Source organism: Leptodactylus fuscus, chromosome 4 (genome assembly GCF_031893055.1).
Source record: "Leptodactylus fuscus isolate aLepFus1 chromosome 4, aLepFus1.hap2, whole genome shotgun sequence".
NCBI lineage: Eukaryota > Metazoa > Chordata > Amphibia > Anura > Leptodactylidae > Leptodactylus > Leptodactylus fuscus.
The window spans coordinates 141146037-141166698 of record NC_134268.1 but is presented as its reverse complement, the minus strand read 5'-3'; the positions used below and the strand labels follow the sequence as shown (position 1 = coordinate 141166698).

The 20662-nt window shown below is 40.6% G+C and overlaps 1 protein-coding gene across 7 annotated transcripts in view; it reads left to right on the top strand.

The window, feature by feature from the left end:
• Positions 1 to 16759, top strand: part of LRRFIP2 (LRR binding FLII interacting protein 2) — a 68986-nt gene extending 52227 nt beyond the window's left edge. For 2 of the 7 annotated variants that reach the window (XM_075271116.1, XM_075271112.1), the window contains 11 exons: positions 144 to 215; positions 3459 to 3629; positions 4067 to 4159; positions 4461 to 4553; positions 6817 to 6918; positions 7614 to 7746; positions 8914 to 8963; positions 9042 to 9159; positions 11594 to 11673; positions 13628 to 13732; positions 15452 to 16759. In XM_075271116.1, coding sequence (XP_075127217.1) covers positions 144 to 215; positions 3459 to 3629; positions 4067 to 4159; positions 4461 to 4553; positions 6817 to 6918; positions 7614 to 7746; positions 8914 to 8963; positions 9042 to 9159; positions 11594 to 11673; positions 13628 to 13732; positions 15452 to 15562 — 1128 coding nt within the window. In that variant the 3' untranslated portion in view covers positions 15563 to 16759. The remainder of the gene's footprint in view (positions 1 to 143; positions 216 to 3458; positions 3630 to 4066; positions 4160 to 4460; positions 4554 to 6816; positions 6919 to 7613; positions 7747 to 8913; positions 8964 to 9041; positions 9160 to 11593; positions 11674 to 13627; positions 13733 to 15451) is intronic. The other 5 variants (XM_075271117.1, XM_075271113.1, XM_075271118.1 and 2 more) reach the window with 3 other exon arrangements.
• Positions 16760 to 20662: the final 3903 nt, after the last annotated feature.

Genomic DNA, 20662 nt, shown 5'->3' with positions numbered 1-20662 from the left:
TGTGATTTGTACATATTTCCACATTTATACATATTGTACACATTTGCACTTTAGTTCTCTCTTGCCTCCTACAGCCAATTTAATTGTTCTATATCTAAAAATGTTGTAGTTTGATAGTATGGTTCATTGCTTATCTCCTGCAGGATATCTATGATCTTAAGGACCAGATTCAAGATGTAGAAGGGAGATACATGCAGGGGCTAAAAGATCTAAAGGTATCAGGGTTTCCAGTCCCTTCACTGCCCATTGAAAAGCATGCTTCTTGGACTGCAAAGATTGAGCACATTTCTTTCTGCTCTTTAACGGACTGCTCAGGGCTTAACTAATAACTTTTATAGTTAGTCAAATATCCCATCAAAGCATGCGCCATATATGTCACCTGCCACAAGTAGAGTTTAATGTGTGTTACACAGAAGTACCTTCACTATACAAACAAATGGGTTGGTAAATAAGATGAGCACTGGCGATGTAGTGTCTACTAGTCTGGAAGAAGACTAGAATTAGAATTAGCTGCTTTTGTTTGAATTGAAAATCTCTAAGCTTTCAAGGAAAATCAGCGCACCAACTAAGGGCTTGTTCATATCTGCGCCCGGGCCTCCGTTATGCAGCTTTCCATTTCCTGCCAGAAACTGGGCAGGAGATGGAAACCTGCTGGCATGTTTCAAACTCATTCATTTGAATGGGTTTGAAAAGTGAGCGTTTTATGCTCTCCGCAGCGAAACAGTTTGTTTTTTTTAACCAGACACAGACTCGGACATGCAGGACTTTGTGTCCAGTTTAAAAAAAAAAACGGTTTCACCGCGGAGAGCATAAAACAATCAGTGGAGCTCACGGCCGGACACTGTCTGACAGGTTTCCGTCTTCTGCCGGCAGAAGACGCAAACCTGATACGGAGACCCGAATACTGGTGTGAACCCAGCGTCACCAAGTTACACCGAAGCACATCTTTCAAGTTCTTCTGGTCTTTGTTGCTTTATTTCACAGTACAACAAAGATATAGCATTAGTTCTGTAAAGAAATGTTCCCAGATATTAACAATGAGGATAGGTCAACAATATCAAATTGGTTGGGGCATCTGACTCTCAGCGCCACCCACTGATGAGTTGTTTAATTTGACTGCTGCACTCCAGAATAGAACTGCTCTGTACATTGGGTTGTGGTAGTAAATAGTACCGCAGTGCTCCTCCAAGTCACTCGTATAATGGGAAGAGTGATGCAGTGCTATTTGCGGTCACTCTCCCGTGTATGAAACTGTGCTGTTCTAGAAAGCAGTCGATTAAAACTGCTGATCAATGAGGGCGCAGAAAGCCAATTTGTCACCGATATTAATGACCTATAACAAGAATAAGTCTGTAACACTATTGTCTCAGAAAACTTCTTGAATTTCTTGTTACATGAGACAGAGTTCCAAATCCTTTGCTTCCCAATGTTCATACAGTTGACAATGTTGGCTTACCGTGCATGGCTTTTGACTAAAATAAAAGGTTAGTCAGTTCAGAATTGCAGTCAGGTAGTTATACATGTGCATGTTTTATACCTTTGAAAAGTTCTTATTCAGGTAGGTGTGTCCAACAGTGATAGCACTAGATAAATGATGAAAGATCAGAAATTACAATGAGCCCTTGTTTTGTGATACGACCGGCGTAGCAGCAACGACCTCTGGACATGGACTATACACACATTAAGATGTCCGAATTTTAAAGAATTTCAATAAAAACGAAGTTTTAAATCAGCCATTATACTGGAATCCTGGGTGCCGGATTTTCCTCTTTTTCATTAGGGTTTATATACATCAAATAGGAAATCACTGTATTGATGATGGAAACATTTCGGGGAACTTATATCTAATTAACTTTGGTATATTAACTAAGAAAATAGAAACCAACATTGCCATTTTTTTTTTTTTTTTAATTCACTGTGGCATAAACTAAATAATAACTACATAATAACTTTATTGTCTTGGTCAATACTATTACAGTAAAAATTTTCTGTCACTTGAGCAGTGTAAGTTCTTGATTTTTGTTGAAAGATCTGTAGATTTCACTGGTGCCATTTTGGGTACATAGAACTTACTGAATTGTCTTTTTTAAAATTATTATTATTTTTTTTGGAGTTATTTATGTAGGATCGTGTATTAAACAGTGAAATACTAACAGGCAATGTATTAGGCCATGACCGATCCAGGGGTCTATATTAGGCTCCCCATTAGCTTGCCAAGTAACTGCATTGGCACCCTGTGATTATGTTTGCAGGGATGCTGATAGGTTACAGAGGGATCTAAAGGGTATAATTATGGTTGAGCCAATCTTGAGATTTCAGGATCATTTTTAAAATCCTATTTCCGATCATTTTCCATTCGAACCCGATCCCAATTCCGATCCTTATGCAAGTCAATGGGATTTTTTTTTAATAATCGAGGATCAGATTTTAAAAACTATCCTATTCGCTACACAGCATGGAATCTACAAATTGAACACTTTAATTTTTAGACTCCACGCTGTGTAGTGATTAAAAAAAAAAAAATCCTCTGGCTACTTAGTCTCCCCTGGTGTCCACTTAGCTGCACAGATCCGCTACCACTCCCCATTGTTCTCGCTCCTCTTCTCTCTCATTTACAGACCTGCAGAACGCTGTGCGTGCCCCAGCCTCCCTAGGCTAGTGTTAGAGATGCTGGGAGTAGGTGGGGCTTGTTGTGGCTTAGGAGAGCCACAAGCCCCACCTTCTCCCAGCATCTCTAACACTAGCCTAGGGAGGCTGGGGCACGCACGTCCTACTGCAAAAAACTGTGTGAACTCACCCTAAAAGAGGAGTAACACAACCCATTATAACAAATGATGCTCTGGAACAGTTCTCTTATGGTAGATACATGTTACTATAACCTAGCAGCAAGTGAGAGGACCTCTTGTTTAAGTATTTTGTACTACTTTGCTGTCAGTCGGTGTACTGCGTTTGTGATTCTTTAAAGAAAACCTTTCACCATCTCCGCCAAGTCAAGCTCTTTGCATTATTTAATAGGGTCTGCTCCACTGATTTTGGCACAGTTAGATTTTTTCTCCTGCCCCCAGCAGTCCCTAGCAATAAGTACTGTTTGTTCTGATGCCACATACACTGTCAGTAGGCAGGAACATGTGAGGGGTGTGATTGTGAGCTCTCTGACAGTGTTCATCTACGATTGGTGCTCTGCACTGCTCCCCCATCTATGGGAATGTACGTGTATAGAAAGCAACTAAAATATTAACTTCTATTTAATATTCCATACTAAACTATTAACAGATGTCCTTGCTTAAAAATTCTTAAAATAAAGTTAATTTTCAGCTTCTTCTAACTGCATGCCTCTTTGTTTAACCTTGTATATGCCAGAACAGCCTGCTACCAGAACATGTAAGGAAACAATTATGACGGCCATTTTTACTTGAACCCTTGTCATATTTGACTCTTAAGAATGATCATTTGTGCAGGATTCCTTATCAGAAGTGGAGGAGAAATATAAGAAAGCTATGGTATCGAATGCTCAGCTCGACAATGAAAAGAGCAATCTTGTGTATCAAGTGGACACACTGAAAGATGTCATTGAAGAAATGGAGGAACAAATGGCAGAGTATCATAGAGAAAATGAAGATAAGTCAAGGGTAATTTTGTGTATATACATATATATCTAGATTTGATGGTTATGTGGTCCAAAATATAGGTATATCCTTTGAAATCCGTGTGAAACACCACAAGAGAAGGATAGCCTCTCTAAGATGACTAAAAATCCCCCTCCCATGTTCCCTATTGCAGAGGTAGATTTACATTGTATATCATGAAGCTCAAGCTGGGCACGTTTAATTAAAATATGGAAAAATGAGCGAAGATCCACCTCGTTCTGGCTTTCTTAAAAATTCAAGTAACCTTCAGGGAGGAAAGCCAGAGATTCAAGTTTTGTGGAACTATGGAAACGTTCAGTTTATATTGGGAAGAGGATGATGAATTGTGATGTTACCGTTACTACTTTGTAGCCTTAGTCTTTTTTTTACCAGTAATCTAGAGACTGCTAAACAGGGTAATTTTTGTCTATACCTTATAGGAATTAGAAAGACAGAAACATGCGTGCAGCATTCTCCAGCACAAGTTAGATGAACTAAAAGAAGGTATTCGACAAAGAGATGAACTTATAGAGGTATGGATTCCATGTTTGTGTGTTATTTGTGCTGTCACAACCTGAAATGTTTTGCCTCTGGTGCAAACCTTGACTATATATAAGTATTAAGCAGAAGGTCTGAACTGATGTATGTGAAATCAATACCACCATGGACAAATTGTAAGTGACGCAATAAACTTTCCTTTTCTTTTCAGTTTTCTCTTTCTCGCCATAGTGTTGGTTTGGTGCAATTGACCTTTCTCTTTTAAAGCTCTCCTATTTGTATCTCTCCTCTCCATTTGCCCCTCTCTCTTTTTTTCTTCTTTTAATCTAACTCTAGGACAACCAGCATTTGCAGCAGAAAGTAGACTCTCTAACCAGAGAGGTGTATGATCTGCAGGAAACGGTTAACTGGAAAGATAAAAAGATTGCGGTAGGAATAGCACATTGAAATAGTAAATAGGAAGCCACTGCATGACTTGTCTGGAGCAGACCAACACTGACATAGGATAAAGGACTAGATACTATAACTGTAAATCAGTTATCTTTACATTATATAAGACTCACTTTAATTGAAGCTAAAAGTCACAGTTAACCATAAAACCTAAAGTTAAACTACTCACATGAAGGTTAGGGCATAGGTAGCAATTTCAGAATTGCAAAAGCACGGACAAGTAGAGACAGGGATGACTTGCCCAGAGGATGGTATGTACAGAACATGAACAGAGTATAATATTAGGTGCGTTCCACCCACTATAGTGTATATTGGCATATCAAGTCTTTTGGCTAGCTTCTACTGTGACTATCTGAGAGAGGGATCCACCTAGTGCAGGTGTTAGCAAATACAAACAACATGGTAGGACTTCTACTGTACCATTGATTTCCATTGTGATTTGGCCTGTTCCTAACAAGCTGCAAATGCATGTCTGTATCTTCAGTTGTTCCGTGAAATGTGTGTGCTGTGATCCAGTGTATACTTAACTAATAATCTATGTTTTGCAGTGACTGTGGCTAAAGTGCATGACAGATCTGCAAGTCTTATGGAATTGTCTTACAGTTTTGATGGTTAGACCTCATAGAATTAATATTTATTTGTAAAGGAGCCAGGCTGTATGGCACCTACTGTATACCGTATTACTCTACGAATGAGGGTCTCCTTCATCCTTTTAGGTTCCTTGTGAACCTTGCTTTACAAATAAAAGTTCTGATGAAGCAATTTTTGGTTTCTGTGTTTCCAAGATTGGGAGATGTTAATCTTTCATATGCATTACAATTCTGTACAGTATTAAAAACAAATGGCTGGCATAACCAATGTGCTTTGTGCATCTGTTATGTTCTGCAGAAGTAGTAGCAAAGGTTGTAGGGTTTGTTGAAAAGGTTCCAAACATAACTACTTCAAGTGACCCACTGCATGCAAGTCTGTTTACACAGAGAGACCATATAGGCTACTATGTCTATAGAATAACTATAGTAGAGTAATAACTATAGTATACCTATATAGAGTAAAATGCAACTCCAGTATTTTTTAAGCCAAAGCTAGAAGTACCACCAGCAGGAAGGAAAAGTATAGTGTATGTATATATATATATATATATATATATATATATATATATATATATATAATGTATGTGTGTGTGTGTGTGTATATATATATATATATATATATATATTAGCAGTACCTGCGACTTCGTCTGCGGAACCCTGACCCCTCCCCCCGCGACCGACCTGTAGCGCTGCGCAGGCTTCTTCCTTTGCCTTGTGTCCACAGCGGCTCCCTTTTCTTCATCTTCCCCCTGGTGCCCGCCAACCCCCTTTTTTCCTGCCCACTCCCTCATGTGCTCGCTTCTTTCTCCTACCCCGTGCCCCTTTTTCCCCTTCCCCCGTGTTACCTACCCCTTGCCCCCTTTTTTCCACCATCCCATGCCCCCTTTTCTGTCTTACCTACCCAGTGACCCCTTTCCCCCCCCAGACCCTGTGTCACCTTTCCCCCCACCAACCTGTGCCCACGGCCTCACCAAACCCCGGTCTCCCCGTGCACCGATGTTACAGGGGTGCCTATGAGGGCCCCCCTCCCGCAGCAAGCCATATGCCCCCATTCCATCTGTGGGCGCTGTGGCGGCCCTGTCCCCGTCCCCCTTCCAGGGGCCCCCGGGTTTACCTGCACAGGCCCCCCCCCCCCATTCCCGCGTCCCCCACTGGACCGGCAACCTCCTCACTATAGGAGCCGATAGCTCCGTCCACATAGAAAAGCGGCACCCATCCAGGTGAGCTGCTGATGGGGCTGGGATGACGTCATCCCAGGTCCTACAGCGTCCCAGGTCCTGCAGCGAATTCAAAAGTGAAAAGCACTGGTCACGCGAGTGAGTTGCGGTGGTGTACAGGAACTCCATGCATATATATATTTGTGTTTCCTTTCCAAAACACATCTGGCTTTGGCTTTCAAAAAAAACTATTTCAAAAACTATCACAAAAATTGGTGCATTTTTCCCCCAAAAAACACTGTGTAAAACTACACTAAAAGTTGTTAACTCAGAAGTCTCTTTTCTATATATTGCCTGATCATGTCCAGTGTTGCATGTATGTGTGTGTGTGCACGTTCTTTTCCTATTTCTTTCCTTTGTATTTCACATTCTCTCTCTTTTCTTCCTACTGCTTTCCTGCCTTTCCTGTGTTGCTGGTTATTTGCCTGCATGCAGGCATTAGAGAGACAAAAAGAGTACTTTGACTGCATTAGAAATGAGCGGGATGAGCTTAGAGATGAGCTGGCTGATGTGAAAGAAAAAATGAAGATAGGAGAGGTACAGTATGTCAGACATTACGTATGTCTAAACTACAAGAGCAGTACAGTGATGTTAAAGTTTTATATACCAATATTTTACTGTCAGAAAATATTGCTATCTGGAACCTTTATTTAGCTTAGAGGAATACAGGCTGGCTAAGAGTATATACATTTGTATACAGCATTTTCTGTGTGTTTTACTCTGTTTTATACTTAAGACTCGCGTGCAAGGACGATGTAAGTTACCTATTAGGCCAAGTTAAGGCATAAAGTGCAACAAGAATGTTGCAAGTGGGGGAAAAAATCCCATTGGGTCACAGGAAAGTTAGGAGTATAGTGCTGTACCCCTGTGAATCTCACCTGTCTCCAGAACAGAGGTCCCCCAATATCTAGGGGGCAGCGGTGCCAATGGTTGACTCAAAGAACCAATCTAATATTGGTGACCTAATGTTAAGTAATTGAATAACCCATGTAATCCAATTTGAAAAAAAAGAAAAGAAAATGGAAACCAAGTTAAATTGGTATGCAGCTTTAATGGCAATGTGAAAGGGGATGAAGCTGTATAAATATTTATTATAACCTGCCACTTCTCTTTTCCCCATGCGTATGGTACATTTGCAGGTCTTATACTATTATATTATAATTGTTTTTGTTCAGCTTGTGCGTCAGTATGTTTATATTTCCTGGTCATTGTACTTTTTTTTTTCTTTTTAGAAACACGGTTTAGTTATTATTCCAGATGGTACTCCTAATGGTGATATCAACCATGAACCAATGGTTGGGCAAATAACTGTTGTATCCCAGGAAGCTGCACAGGTTTTGGAATCAGCTGGAGAAGGTCCTCTTGGTAAATGAAAACTACATTTATTATATATTGTATACAGGGGGAGTATTTCACCAGAACCCAGCATATCAACCCATATGTATTTAAAATTAAAAAAAAATACATTAAAAAATCTCTAATTTTTTGTGAGGGGAAAAAAAAAATCATAGATTGCGAAGGATATCACCTTATCAAGCCACTTGGCACACCTGCGATCACTCTTCTTACTTTACACTTGCGCCCAGTGAGTGTGCCTGAGCTTAAAGGATAATATGAAATGAGCTTTATAAATTTTATATATTTATTAACCCGAGTGGGTCGGTGTTAGCCACTAACATATACAAAATTACATATCAGTGAATGACAAACAAATACAGATAAAAGCACAATACAATATATAAAATAAAATGTGAATAAAAGAAAAGAGACGATAGCAAGACAGGTTCACTGAAGCCTGAGTTCTAGACCTCAGGGTGCATGCTTAAGTCAGTAATGAAGCCTCAGTCTGCTTACATGGTTTCCAGGATCAGAACTCCCTTTGTCCCCTGAGGCGAGACCATTTAACTTTCCCAGGTTTTTCTTCGAGTGATGTCATTAGGGGGGAAGGTCCAACCCTCCATCCTTGAAACCAAACAACTGTGAATCGTCATATTTCCTTGCCAGATGCCCGTAGAGTGAGGTGAGGGATATGGGGGGATTCATGGTTAGACCCCCTTGTGTAACCTCCAAGGATGACACCCTTATCCCCTGTGGATAATGAGTTCTATGTCTGGACCATTTCCCTGCTCCCAACAGTACCTTGTGTGGGTTTGGGGCGTGTGCCTTTATTTTGCGCACCTGTGGAATTTGTCGGGGCGACATATTCCCTTTGAAGTTTAGGTTATGGACATTCCTGCTAGCAGAAAAAGGAACCCATTAAAGTCAATGGGAGACTTTTTTTTCACTGCTGAATCTGACATGGATTCCACACCAAATTCAGTGCCATTTTCCTCCGTGTGAATGCACCCTTTCATGGGAGTTATCAGGCAGAATCTGCGTGAGGATCGAACAGGACGCTTGCATCTGCCTCCCTTTGAAATCAAAAGAGACTGTTTTCAGGTGGAGTTTGGAAAGCGAAATTTTCAAAATTACATTAATGTTGCATAATGTTTTATATAAGAAATATATTACATAGAAATATGTTTATTTCAGATGTAAGGCTGCGGAAACTGGCTGAAGAGAAGGATGAGCTTGTATCACAGGTAAAAATAACAGTGCTGTCATTTTGGGGTGACATAGGCTAAAGTAAGAGAGATGTGATTAAACTCCGTGTTTTACAGATAAGGAAGTTGAAGCTGCAGCTTGATGAAGAGCGCCATAAGAATGTTAGAAATGACACTTTGACGGACTCTGCAGGACTGGAAAATGGTTCTGATCTGCAACTGATTGAAATGCAGAGTACGTGTTTGTTTATAGTACAGTTAACATATATTACTTTTATGTACGTATTGCTTTCCATATTTTCCAGCCTAAGCTACATGAGCAGTTTCTGGTGATGTGATTACACTCAATAGTAGATTCTCCAGAGTGGCATGTTGGCTGCTTACTTTCTGATAATGTTTTAATAGTGGCATAAATCACTGTTTACTGTGCACTTTTTTTTTTAATTACACATGTAGACTGAGGCTATCCTAACCCTTGCTGCCCATAATCCCCCTTTGTAAATATTGGCCTCTGCAGCCACAGTGATTTATTCACTTCAGCACCTATCCCAGCTGCATCTTCTCCTAGTATATTTGAACAAGACCTTTAAAGAGGACCTTTCATGAGTTTGGGCACAGGCAGTTCTATATACTGCTGGTAAGCCGACAGTGTGCTGAATTCAGTGCACTGTCTGCTGTCCCGATCTGTGCCCTGGGTGAAGAGCTATTGGTCCCGATACTGTAGCTCTTCACAGTCAGAAGGGCGTTCCTGACAGTCTGTCAGGAACGTCCTTCACAGCAGCACCTATTGCCCTGTACAGTGTGAGCGGGGAGGAACGCCCCCTCCCTCTGCTCACAGTACACGCCCATTGATGAGTATTATCAGGAGGGGAGGGGGCGTTCCTCCCCGGTCACACAGTACAGCGCTATAGGCGCTGCTGTGGAGAAATACGTTCCTGACAGATTCTCAGTAGAGATGAGCGAGCACTGTTCGGATCAGCCAATCCGAACAGCACGCACCCATAGAAATGAATGGAAGCACCTGTTACGCTGGCTTTGCCGGCGGCCGGCCGGCGTCACAGGTGCTTCCATTCATTTCTATGGGTGCGTGCTGTTCGGATCGGCTGATCCGAACAGTGCTCGCTCATCTCTAATTCTCAGGAACGCCCTTCTGACTGTGAAGAGCTACGGTACCGATAGCTCTTCACCCAGGGCACAGATCGGGAAAGCCGACAGTGCGCTGAATTCAGCACACTGTCGGCTTACCAGCAGTATATAGAACTGCCTGTGCCCAAACCCATGAAAAGTCCTCTTTAACCACCTCTATCATGTCAAGTTCTTTGCATCCTTTAATAGGCACTGCTCCTCTTATTCCATCGCAAATTTTTTTTCTCTAGCTTCCACCATTCCTGATCAGTGCTGTTTCTTTTAGACATTATACTGTCTGGTGAGAGGTGTCAGTGGGAGCAAGCAAGGGGGTGTGATTCAAAGCTTCAATTAGAGGTTAACGGTGTGAAAGCTCAGAATCGCACCCCTTACCTGCTTCTGTCTGACACCGCCCTCCTGACTGTACTAAGCTCAAGTAGAATATCCGTCATCAAAACTAACAGCACTGATTGTTTGGGAATGTTGATAGACAGAATTCCAACTGTGCTGGAATCAGTGGAGAAATGGCTATTAAAGGATGAAAAGAGCTGGAGGTGGTGAAAGATCCTCTTTAAAGCTGAGCACCAGTTATAAAACAACGTTTGAGAGTTGAATAGTACAGGTGAATAAAAGAAACTTAATATCTTAAGGAAATATATTTCCTCCTTTCACTCAGACCCTTAACACTACTAGCACCTATAGCCAGCTTTGTGCACAGAAGTCTCTGGAGAGGGGAGGTGGGAAGGGAAGACTGCTGTCAGTTAGTTGATTGATTTATTGCCTGTTTCTGTGCAGTGGTAGAGCATTATCTTGCAAGATATAGTAGTGTCAAAAGTATCTCACAAGGTAACAGTGTGTGTCTTTTCCAGCACCCTTTCCTCTCCCTCCCCCATTTCCTGTCCACGGACTTATTTCTCAGGCTGGATTCACACCAGCACCCCCATTCAGGGATTTAGTAGATAACTGCTTTTTAAGCAGATTGGTTTTCTGATTTTTGGGTATCCAAGTGCGGGTGTGAACCTAGCGTTAGAAGTAACTTGGGTATATTACAAAGCAAAAATTGTGTTGGTGTATATTAGCTAATACTATACAACGTATGTTCAGTAGGCCTTTTGTAAGTGTTGACTAAAAGATCTTATAAACATACTTGTGATGTTTTGTAGCAATTACCTTAGATTTTTCCATTTTTGCTTAAAGGGGTTGGTCACTTTTCTGATTACTGTGCTGTGACTGTAACAAGCTGTGCACTTGTGTATTATCACATGACCGTGGCCCGTAAATCACATGACCATGGTCAGAGCTTTATCCACTAGAGGTAATAGAATGAATGACAGCAAGCAGAGATCTAGAAAACCGTGAGGAATTGATATAGAAAGTATATTCGAAAATTGTACAACTTATTATACAAACAATAACATTTCTCTCTCATTATTGGTCTAAAGGGGACAACCCCTTTTAGTTGGTGTTACATACAGCTTATGTAGAGAAGGATCTGTTCTTTTAGCAGTTCATTTACCTTCCTAATAAAGCTATTTTGTATCTAGGGGACGCCAATAGACAAATTAGTGAATACAAGTTTAAACTCTCGAAAGCAGAACAAGATATTACTACTCTAGAACAGAACGTAAGTACTTGTTGTCATGTTCTTGTTACCACCTCTCACTGACTCTTGTAGCATTGTACATTCTGTACTGAATGGAAACTTTTCTTCTTGTCGTAACAGATGCTGTAAAGTCAATGAGAATTCAAAACTCTCTTGGTTTATACAGTATTTTATCAATAGAGATGTTAAACCACTTCATACACAGGGGATGTTAAAATATTCCATCTTAAAGGGACACCCTAGTGATTTTTTTTTTTTTTTTTGTTAGTAGTAGTTGTCCCCTCAGCCTTTCCTTATTCTTCTTTTCTCTTACACAAGTCACATGATCAGCGGGGCCTTTTTCTTTTACAGCATATGTTGCTCCTAAACAATAGGTATCTCTACCGTCTGCAGATGCTATTGAGAGCTACCATGAGACCTCATCAAGATTCAGATTCCCTGCTCTTCAACCCTAATGCCTGGTTCACACATGCTGATGTGTTCCGTCCGTAAGGGTCCGCATGAGGACCCCTACGGACGAAACAAAAGCGCAACTGCAAGCGCTGTGCAGTTCAAGCACACGGACCCCATTATATGGGGCCCGTGCGCTTGAACTGCACAGCACTTGCAGTTGCGCTTGTGTTCCATCCGTAGGGGTCCTCATGCGGACCCTTACGGACGGAACACATCAGCATATGTGAACCAAGCCTAATTCTTCTCTGAAAAGGCCTTCCTGCTCCTCCTCTGCCTCCCTCGTAATCTGCCCTCCATAGTCCCATCTCTTACTGCCCTTAGTTCACTCCTCCCCCCAGCCAGATCAGCTTGCCCCAAATACCTTCCCTGTGTTAATAGCAACAGCTGGTGCAGCTTCACAAGGCCCTTTGGTCTCATTATCCTTAGAGGGCATCACTCTAGAAGGTTCATTTTAGTATTGGTGTGTTGCAGAGCCAGGAAATAGACATGGTGACAGCATCAGTAATAACATATTTTTTATCTACTTTGATGATTATCCTGCATAGCTTAAACAAATGCTGGAGTGTCACTTTAACTAGCTGTATACTGATTACTATTATATTAAATATGATATTGATTATGATTGTGGGAGAAAAAGTAATTTCAGCAATGTACTCACTACAGTAGATAAGAACACACAAATCTGAGCTTTTCATACCTCTGCCAGGATGGCGTAACTCCTCTAGTTCAGTTTCTCTGCTGGAACTCCTATTCTTCATCACATAACTGAACACACTGTATTCTGAGGACAAACAGCAGGAGTACAGGTGATGGCACAAACATTTGGAGCATCAGAAGAGAAGACTGAGGTGCAAGACTTCCAGCCCTCACAGCTCTGTGAAAGTCTCAGAATTGGGGTGTCAGGGGAGCAGCACTTCTATTAAGCGTGCTTTTCCACAGCAATGAGTGCACTGCGGAAAGTTTTTATCCTCCACATAACCTGTTTAAGTATTAGGTCTATGTGTTTTTTAAGCCATTACTTGTTATTCAGAAAATTCTTATTGAATAACAGCAAATAGATCTTAAAAAAGTTGAGAAATTAAAAATCTTGATGTGTACCTGCAGGTATGATTGAAGAGCATGCTGCATTGCTATGAGTGTTAACTTATAAGGCCTGTTGGCCTCTATCAAGACATAGACTTGATAGGAGAAAAAAGTACTGAGAAAAGCAGCACTTTACTCTCCACATTCTTTGTGCAGACACCATGTGAAATACACATGGACCCCATTATAGTCTATGGGATCCATGTGGTTTCACTGCTAACCTCCTTAATGCATTCAGTATACCGTTCGGGGGGGGGGGTGTCTCCAAATGGACTCCCTGAACTGAATACCGAACGCATATGTGAACCAGGCTTAACAAAATTGAAGTTAAAGAAATGTTAGATATAATCGGCATATTATTTGTTATGATCTTGGAACCAATTTCTTTAGTTCTAAATTACTTTTTTTTATTTATTGTTGTCTGTGCCACGTTTTCTAGGTTCTTAGGCTTGAAGGTCAAGTTTTAAGATATAAATCAGCAGCAGAAAATGCAGAGAAGGTAGAAGACGAACTTAAAGCAGAAAAAAGACGACTTCAGAGAGAGGTACAAATAACTATTACATTTGGTTTTCTATGCGCCTTGCATTAGATATTTATGAGGGTGCATTGATGTCGCTTTCAACATATTCTGTTTTAAAGTGTGATGGGGTGTTGGGCATAATTTCTACTAATTAGCAAAGAATAGCTAATATTTTTTAATTACTAGCTGTTGGATAAAGTATCTATCCATCTATCATTCATATCTATCTGTGCAGCTCACATCTATCTATTTAATATATATCGGTCTGATTTTTTGATATCTAACTCCTATCTTTCTATCTCATGTCTATGTGTGATACCTGTCTTTATCAATCTATTTAGAAACCATTTAGTGGTAATGAGTTTCTGCCCTGCCTGCCAATAGATCAGATTAGCTGAATGGGGTAAAAAGTCTATGTCTTGATAGGAGGTCAGTCTGCAAACACTAAACCATTTCTAGTGCCCTATTTTTAGGCATTTGAAATTCTTTTCAGGGCTATGCACAGAACTCCATCAAAATGATAACATTGCACACTGTTGTTCTTGTTTCTGTGGGCTCTGGTGAAGTCATTGGAGCTAATAGAGGTCAATAGATATAGTTGAGCATACTCACAAGACCAGATCTCGGGCCTAACAACAGAAATCCAATCTGTACATTCTCATCCTGCTTAAATGTCCCTTTGAGTGACAAGCCACTTTCTGGATAAGGAAGTGGCCAGAATCAGAACCAGGTACATTTATAAAGGGGCTCTATCATTGGGAAAAGTCGTTTTTAGCTAAACACATCCTTCCATGGCCTTTAGAAAGGCTATTCCACACTTACCTTTAGTATGTAAATTGCCTCAGTGGTTTCTGAATAAGTCTATTTTTATTCATATGCTAATGAACTTCCAGCCAGCACAGGAAGTTCCCAGCAGCACTCATGTCATCTATTATCTCCTATGTGTGTGTGCAAACAGGAAGCTGAGTCATCAGCAGCAGCCTGTGCATAGGAAACAATAGCAAAGAGTAGCAATTAGTATATTAATAATAAGGACTTATTCAAAACCGCTGAGGCAATTTACATACTAAAGGTAGGTGTGAAGTAGCATTTCTAAAGGCTGTGCAAGGATGTGATTAGTTAAAAATGACTTTTCCCAATCATAGAGCCCCTTTAAGTCTGCAATGGTGCATAGCTTTTAATGAAAGTATGACAATGAGAAACTTTTGTAAAGCGCTGTTCTTACCAAGGGACTCAAAAAACGGGGAGAATTGTGGAATAGGGGAGTTGGTGGTTACCATACAGGTTCTCCTCAACAATGCCTACAAGGGTCACTCGTTTTAAAGGAATCCAATCAGTGTATTTTTGCCAGTGTAGGAGGAAACCAGAGTACCACATATATACATATTCGAATCAAGGATCCTAGTGCTGCAAGGCAATAGTGCTAACAGCTGAGCTGGATTAGCAAATATTATTAAATACCAGAATAACTGTGGACATTACCCCATGGCGGGACTATTAAAGGATTATCTTATTTTATCTTATCTTAGATGTAAATGTAATCAATGTATAATCACTTTGGTCTTCAACCATATCTGGCTAGGGCACTGATGCATTTACCGCATGTTGGCCTAATTTCTTAGAGGTTGGCTATGCTTCCTGCCACACTAGAGGGCTTAGTTCATAGCTAACATAGAGTCCGTGTATTGATACTTTGCTTGAGTTTGAAAAAAAATTCTAATATACATTTTATTTATTCAACAGCTTCGAACTACTCAGGACAAAATGGAAGAGATGGAGATGACAAATAGCCACTTAGTAAAAAGATTAGAGAAGATGAAGGCCAACCGGAATGCACTTCTGGCTCAGCAGTAAAGAGGATACCACACAACGTAATGCACTGCTCCACATAACAATGCGCCTTCACTTGGTCCTACTATAGACTTCCTCATAAGCACTCTTGGTGCATATTTTGGCTGAGCCTGCCGGATTCTTGACAGCAAAGTGACTTGTCAATCTTTAATTTATGAGAAGAGTAAAGAACTAGTATTAATACGCCTCAATGATTTTTCTCTTTCGGCACACTGATTTGGGTAGAACTCTAAGCTGAGGTGCGACACGCTGGATTCCTGGTTTTTCATAGGATATTATTTTCCCTCACATTATAACCAAGTTTACTCACACTCGTTTCTTTTTGTGGTTTGCTGCTTACCTATGCCGGTGAACTGAAACTACTGCATGAAAAGGAATTTCTGCTATGAGTAATGCCTATCCAATACTGTACTGATGCTGAACAGATTCTACAGAACCCCTTCCCTGCATAAAGTTGTCATGGTTTTCTGGAGATGCATTACACTTGCCAAATGCATATCTCAAAGAGGAAGTCTCACACGGAGCACCTTCTGCTGAGCAAGTGCCCAGACCAAAGTGTCTTACATTGTCACGTACAGAACTAAGGAGCAGCGGGGAAGGGGTTAACCACGCCAAGTGCCTTCCTCACTGTAATTTCAACTAATTGCTGTTCAAAGCTATCCATTGGAATTATACTAACGTTCATTCTTAGGAAACCTTACAGTTTGTGGGGGGAGAGGGAAGCGCATTCATTAAACTTTATACATTTTGAACAAAAAAGTACTTTTTGTAAAAATATTTTAATTTGTATACAAATTGTATAACACCAGACAGGGACTGTATATTCTTTTATTGCATGGGTGATGGCATAACTGGTAATAGTATTTTAATGAGATTAATTGGCTAACATTAAGAATCAGACCCATACAGTACGTCAGATGTATTTTGTTGTACGTTGTAAAATTTATCATCTGTTTCTCGAGTGTAAGTGAGTTTAATAGACTAAGCAAATGGCTGGGGACCTAAAAAGTACAGACTTTAATGGTTGTGTTATGGATAAAGTTTCTAAATTCATATTTATTTAGAATTATAATACCAACAATTTCTTTGCAGACCAGAAAAATTGTCAAAGCATGAGAAAAGGGCTAATTTATACCTGCAATTTTATTTTCAAAGAAAGATTATCACAAAAATGTACCCAATTAAAATGTTCACTACAAACAGGCAAATTTACAGTCATCTCATGTTTGTTCCGCAGTCTGAGTGCTTGGTGTATCTGGGGGCTGGCAGCAAAGTGGTAAAGCAAACGTGTGGGTTATGGTATTTACATTGCATATTATATACCTGATATATGGCTGGGTATGATTAATGCTGTGGTGTTTATTGCAGCAGCTCTTATCATATGTTCTTTATTGTCATATCAGGTTTATAGCATCCTGAAGCAGGTGAGATACATGGCCGTAATGATTTTACAGTCCGCAAGTTGCTGATCAGCAACACTAGACACCGCAGACGCCCGTGAACTGCCGCACTTGCCCATAGAGTTCTATGGGTGAGTCCGTGTAGTGCTGTGAATTCACGGCCATTACGGACCTGCTCTATAAATTGCGGACCTCGGTTGCAGCCCGGCATACCACAGATAAAATATCCAGTGGTGTAAGAGGCCGCACTGAACATAATATGTCCGCAATTGAAAACCCTCAATTGCGGACCATTTGCGTACTTACATTACGACCGTGTAAGACCAGCCTAAGGTCTGCCTCTGCTCTGAAATTTGGGTACACTGAATCCTTAGGGGCTGGTAGCAGTCTGAAAGGAGCATGATAACAAAAAATGTTACAAGTCTCAAAAGGTTTTGCTGCTGTAGCCACTCTGACCTTGTTCGCACTGACACGTCGGCTGAGGGTCACTCCCCTTTGTCAATGGGTGGTGGTAACTGCTCAGATGTTATGTAATTAATCTGCATATCAGTCACAGAAAATAATGAAGCAGACTGGGGATATATAGGGATCCTAATGAAAATTGTGTACAACCGGGAAAGATACAGTAATGATACAACAAACATTAGTAATGCACTTTTCTTACAATAGACTCTTAGCACGGTCAAGTGATTAAAGGGGCTCTATCACTAGGAAAAGTCATTTTAACTAATCACACCTTTGCATAGCCTTTAGAAAGTCTATTCCACACTTACCTATAGTATGTAGATTGCCTCAGTGGTTTCTGAATAAGTCCGTTTTTATTCATATGCTAATTAGACTAGTGCACGATAGAAGGTGCACACCTCTCCTATTGTTTTCTATGGGAGGCTGCTGCTGCTGACTCAGCTTCCTGTTTGCTTTACACACATATAAGATAATAGGAGAGAGGAGGCTGCTGGGAACTTCCTGAGCTGCCTGGAAGCTCATTAGCATATTAATAAAAACAGACTTATTCAGAGACGACTAAGGCAATCTACATATTAAAGGTAGGTGTGGAATAGCATTTCTAAAGCCTATGCAAGCATGTGATTAGTTAAAAATGACTTTTCCCAGTGATAGAGCCCCTTTAAGCCCTTGCCCCATCATGACTTAACAGTATCACTTAGGGCTCGTTCACACAGGTCAAGAGGGGGCGGATTCTGACGCCGAATCCATTTCAGAATTCACCCCTTCACAATAGAGGTCTATGCAGACTGCTAGCTTCCTTTTTTCTGTGAGTGGTATGTTCCTGCTCACAGAAAAAAGAAACGAGCCGCCCTTTCTTCAGGCGGATTCCGCAGCTGATTCAGCCCCGGCGTCCACCTCGCGGCAGCACCCTCCGGGCTAGGCCCATTAATTTGGGCCTACTCCGGAGTGGGAAGCCGCGACAGTCGTGGCAGGGCGCATTTTAGTCCTAATTTGACACAGCTTCCTACGTCACAATCAGGTCCAAAATACACCATTCTTTTGAGGCCTTGATATTGCCTTTGCCAGTATTAATTTGCTGGGGCTTTCAGAAATATTGGAGTGCATAATGCTGAACAAGGGATCAGAAGATCATTGCTTCATGTCCCTTATTGGGAGGTGGTAGTTAAATAAATAAAACAATGTTTTAGTTGTGACTTATTAAATACATAACTCCCATAAAATGTCCTTTTCCCATATGATATTAAAAAAAATGTAAACACAATTTTTTTTTTAAATGTTAACCACTTCAGTACCGGGCCAATTTGTGGTCCAGGACCAGACACATTTTTGTTTTTTGTTTTTTTGTATGTACAGTTTTGAGGGCTGTAACATTTTTCCCGTATGTCTCAGTCAACTAATTTTTGCGTCTTTTTTCGGGGAGACATAGGGCTTTATTTTTATGATGTTTTTATTTTTGAATGTGTTTTAATTTTTTTTATATCCGGGAAAATATAAACAAAATAGGAGAGAAATTGTGTCTGGTTTTCAATTTAATATATATATTTTTTTTATATTTAATAACACAAATTATCACTGAAAAAATTTTATAAAATAGTTTTTCCTCTCCGTTACGGTAATTTCTATTTTGTATGATGTCGTCGGGGTTGGGGCTATAACCTTTAATAACGGCGTTTTATTAGCGTATTATAATTTTTTTTATTTCATTTACATATTTTTAAAACTTCTTTTTATATATTTTTATTTTTTTTAGATTGTGTCCCCATAAGGTCATAAGAGACCTTTGGGGACAACTGATCACTTTTTTTTTTTTTTTTTTTTTTTTTAGAGGCTGATTTCCCCTGCAACTGAGGGGCTGGTGCATTTAGCCTCAGTAGCAGGAGGAATACAGTCTCCTGCACGGGACCCAGCAGCTCTTGTAAGACGCTGCTCCCGGCGGATCACGTGACCGCCGGGCCAGAGGGCGGCTGAATTATGGCAGCGTCCATAGCTGTGTATACAGCGCTCATTGAATAGACCTTCCCTGCCATCTCTCTGGGAGCTCCGGCTGAAGTTACAGCCTGCTCCCAGCTTTAGTAGCTGCACGATCTCCATGCAGCTACTGTGTTCTGACTGGACGTACGTCCTGTCAGAACTAGGCAACCACTATCCGGACATATATACTCTATGGGCGGTCCGGAAGTGGTTAAAAAGCAATGTTGAACTTACCCCTCTCCCAAAGGCGTTAATAAAATTTTTGTGACAATATAGACAACTTGGAAAACTAATCTTCACTATACGCCTTGATAATTTCTTTTAGGGGTGCCATCTTCAAAATGGGGTTACTACATAGGGGATTATACTTAACTGGCACCTCAGGGGCTCTCCAAGTATGGCACCCAGAAACCAAACACTCTAAAAGCCACATAGTGCTTTTTTACCTCTGCGCTCTGCTGTGTGTCCAAACTGCAGTTTGACCACATGATACTGTTGTACCCAGAATAACATACTTTACCTAGCTGTAGGTATAAACTGCTGTTTGGACAAACAGCTAGACACAGAAATGAAGGAGCGCTATTTGGTTTTTGGATTACAGATTTAGACCATTCAGTTCTTGAATGCCATTTCACTTTTGCAGACAATGAAATGCCAAAACCAAAAACTTGCAGCAAATCTCTTACAAATAAAATACACCTTTATTATTTAAATGAGAAATCAGGGAAATCCACATAGAGAAAGCATCCAAAATGGCCAAAAGAGGTCTATAATGCGTAATAATAACAAAAGCTATGACTTTCCAATGTGCATGCAAAAATGCCCTAATACTCTAAGTACATATATGCTTTCATACACTCAAATTGGTGTGCATATTACTGAATACTAAAGGAGGTAAGAGCAGGAGGGAAAGCTTAAACAGGGGTGCAGTTCCCCAATCCTTTTCTGATGATGATCTTTGCTCTCTTGCTATTGGCTGAGGCTTCACCATACAAATTTCCTACTTTGCAGCAAACTTTACAGACTTCCTTCTGTACCCTCACAACAATATGGAGAGCTCCCGGTTTGTTTCCGAGTAGAGATGAGCGAGTACTATTCGAAATGGCAGTTTCGAATAGCACACACCCATAGGAATGAATGGATGCTGCCGTCCATTCATTCCTATGGGTGCATGCTATTCGAAACTGCCGTTTCGAATAGTACTCGCTCATCTTTATTTCCGAGTATTCTCTCTGCTTGTTGGTGTAAAGTGAGGAATATTCCC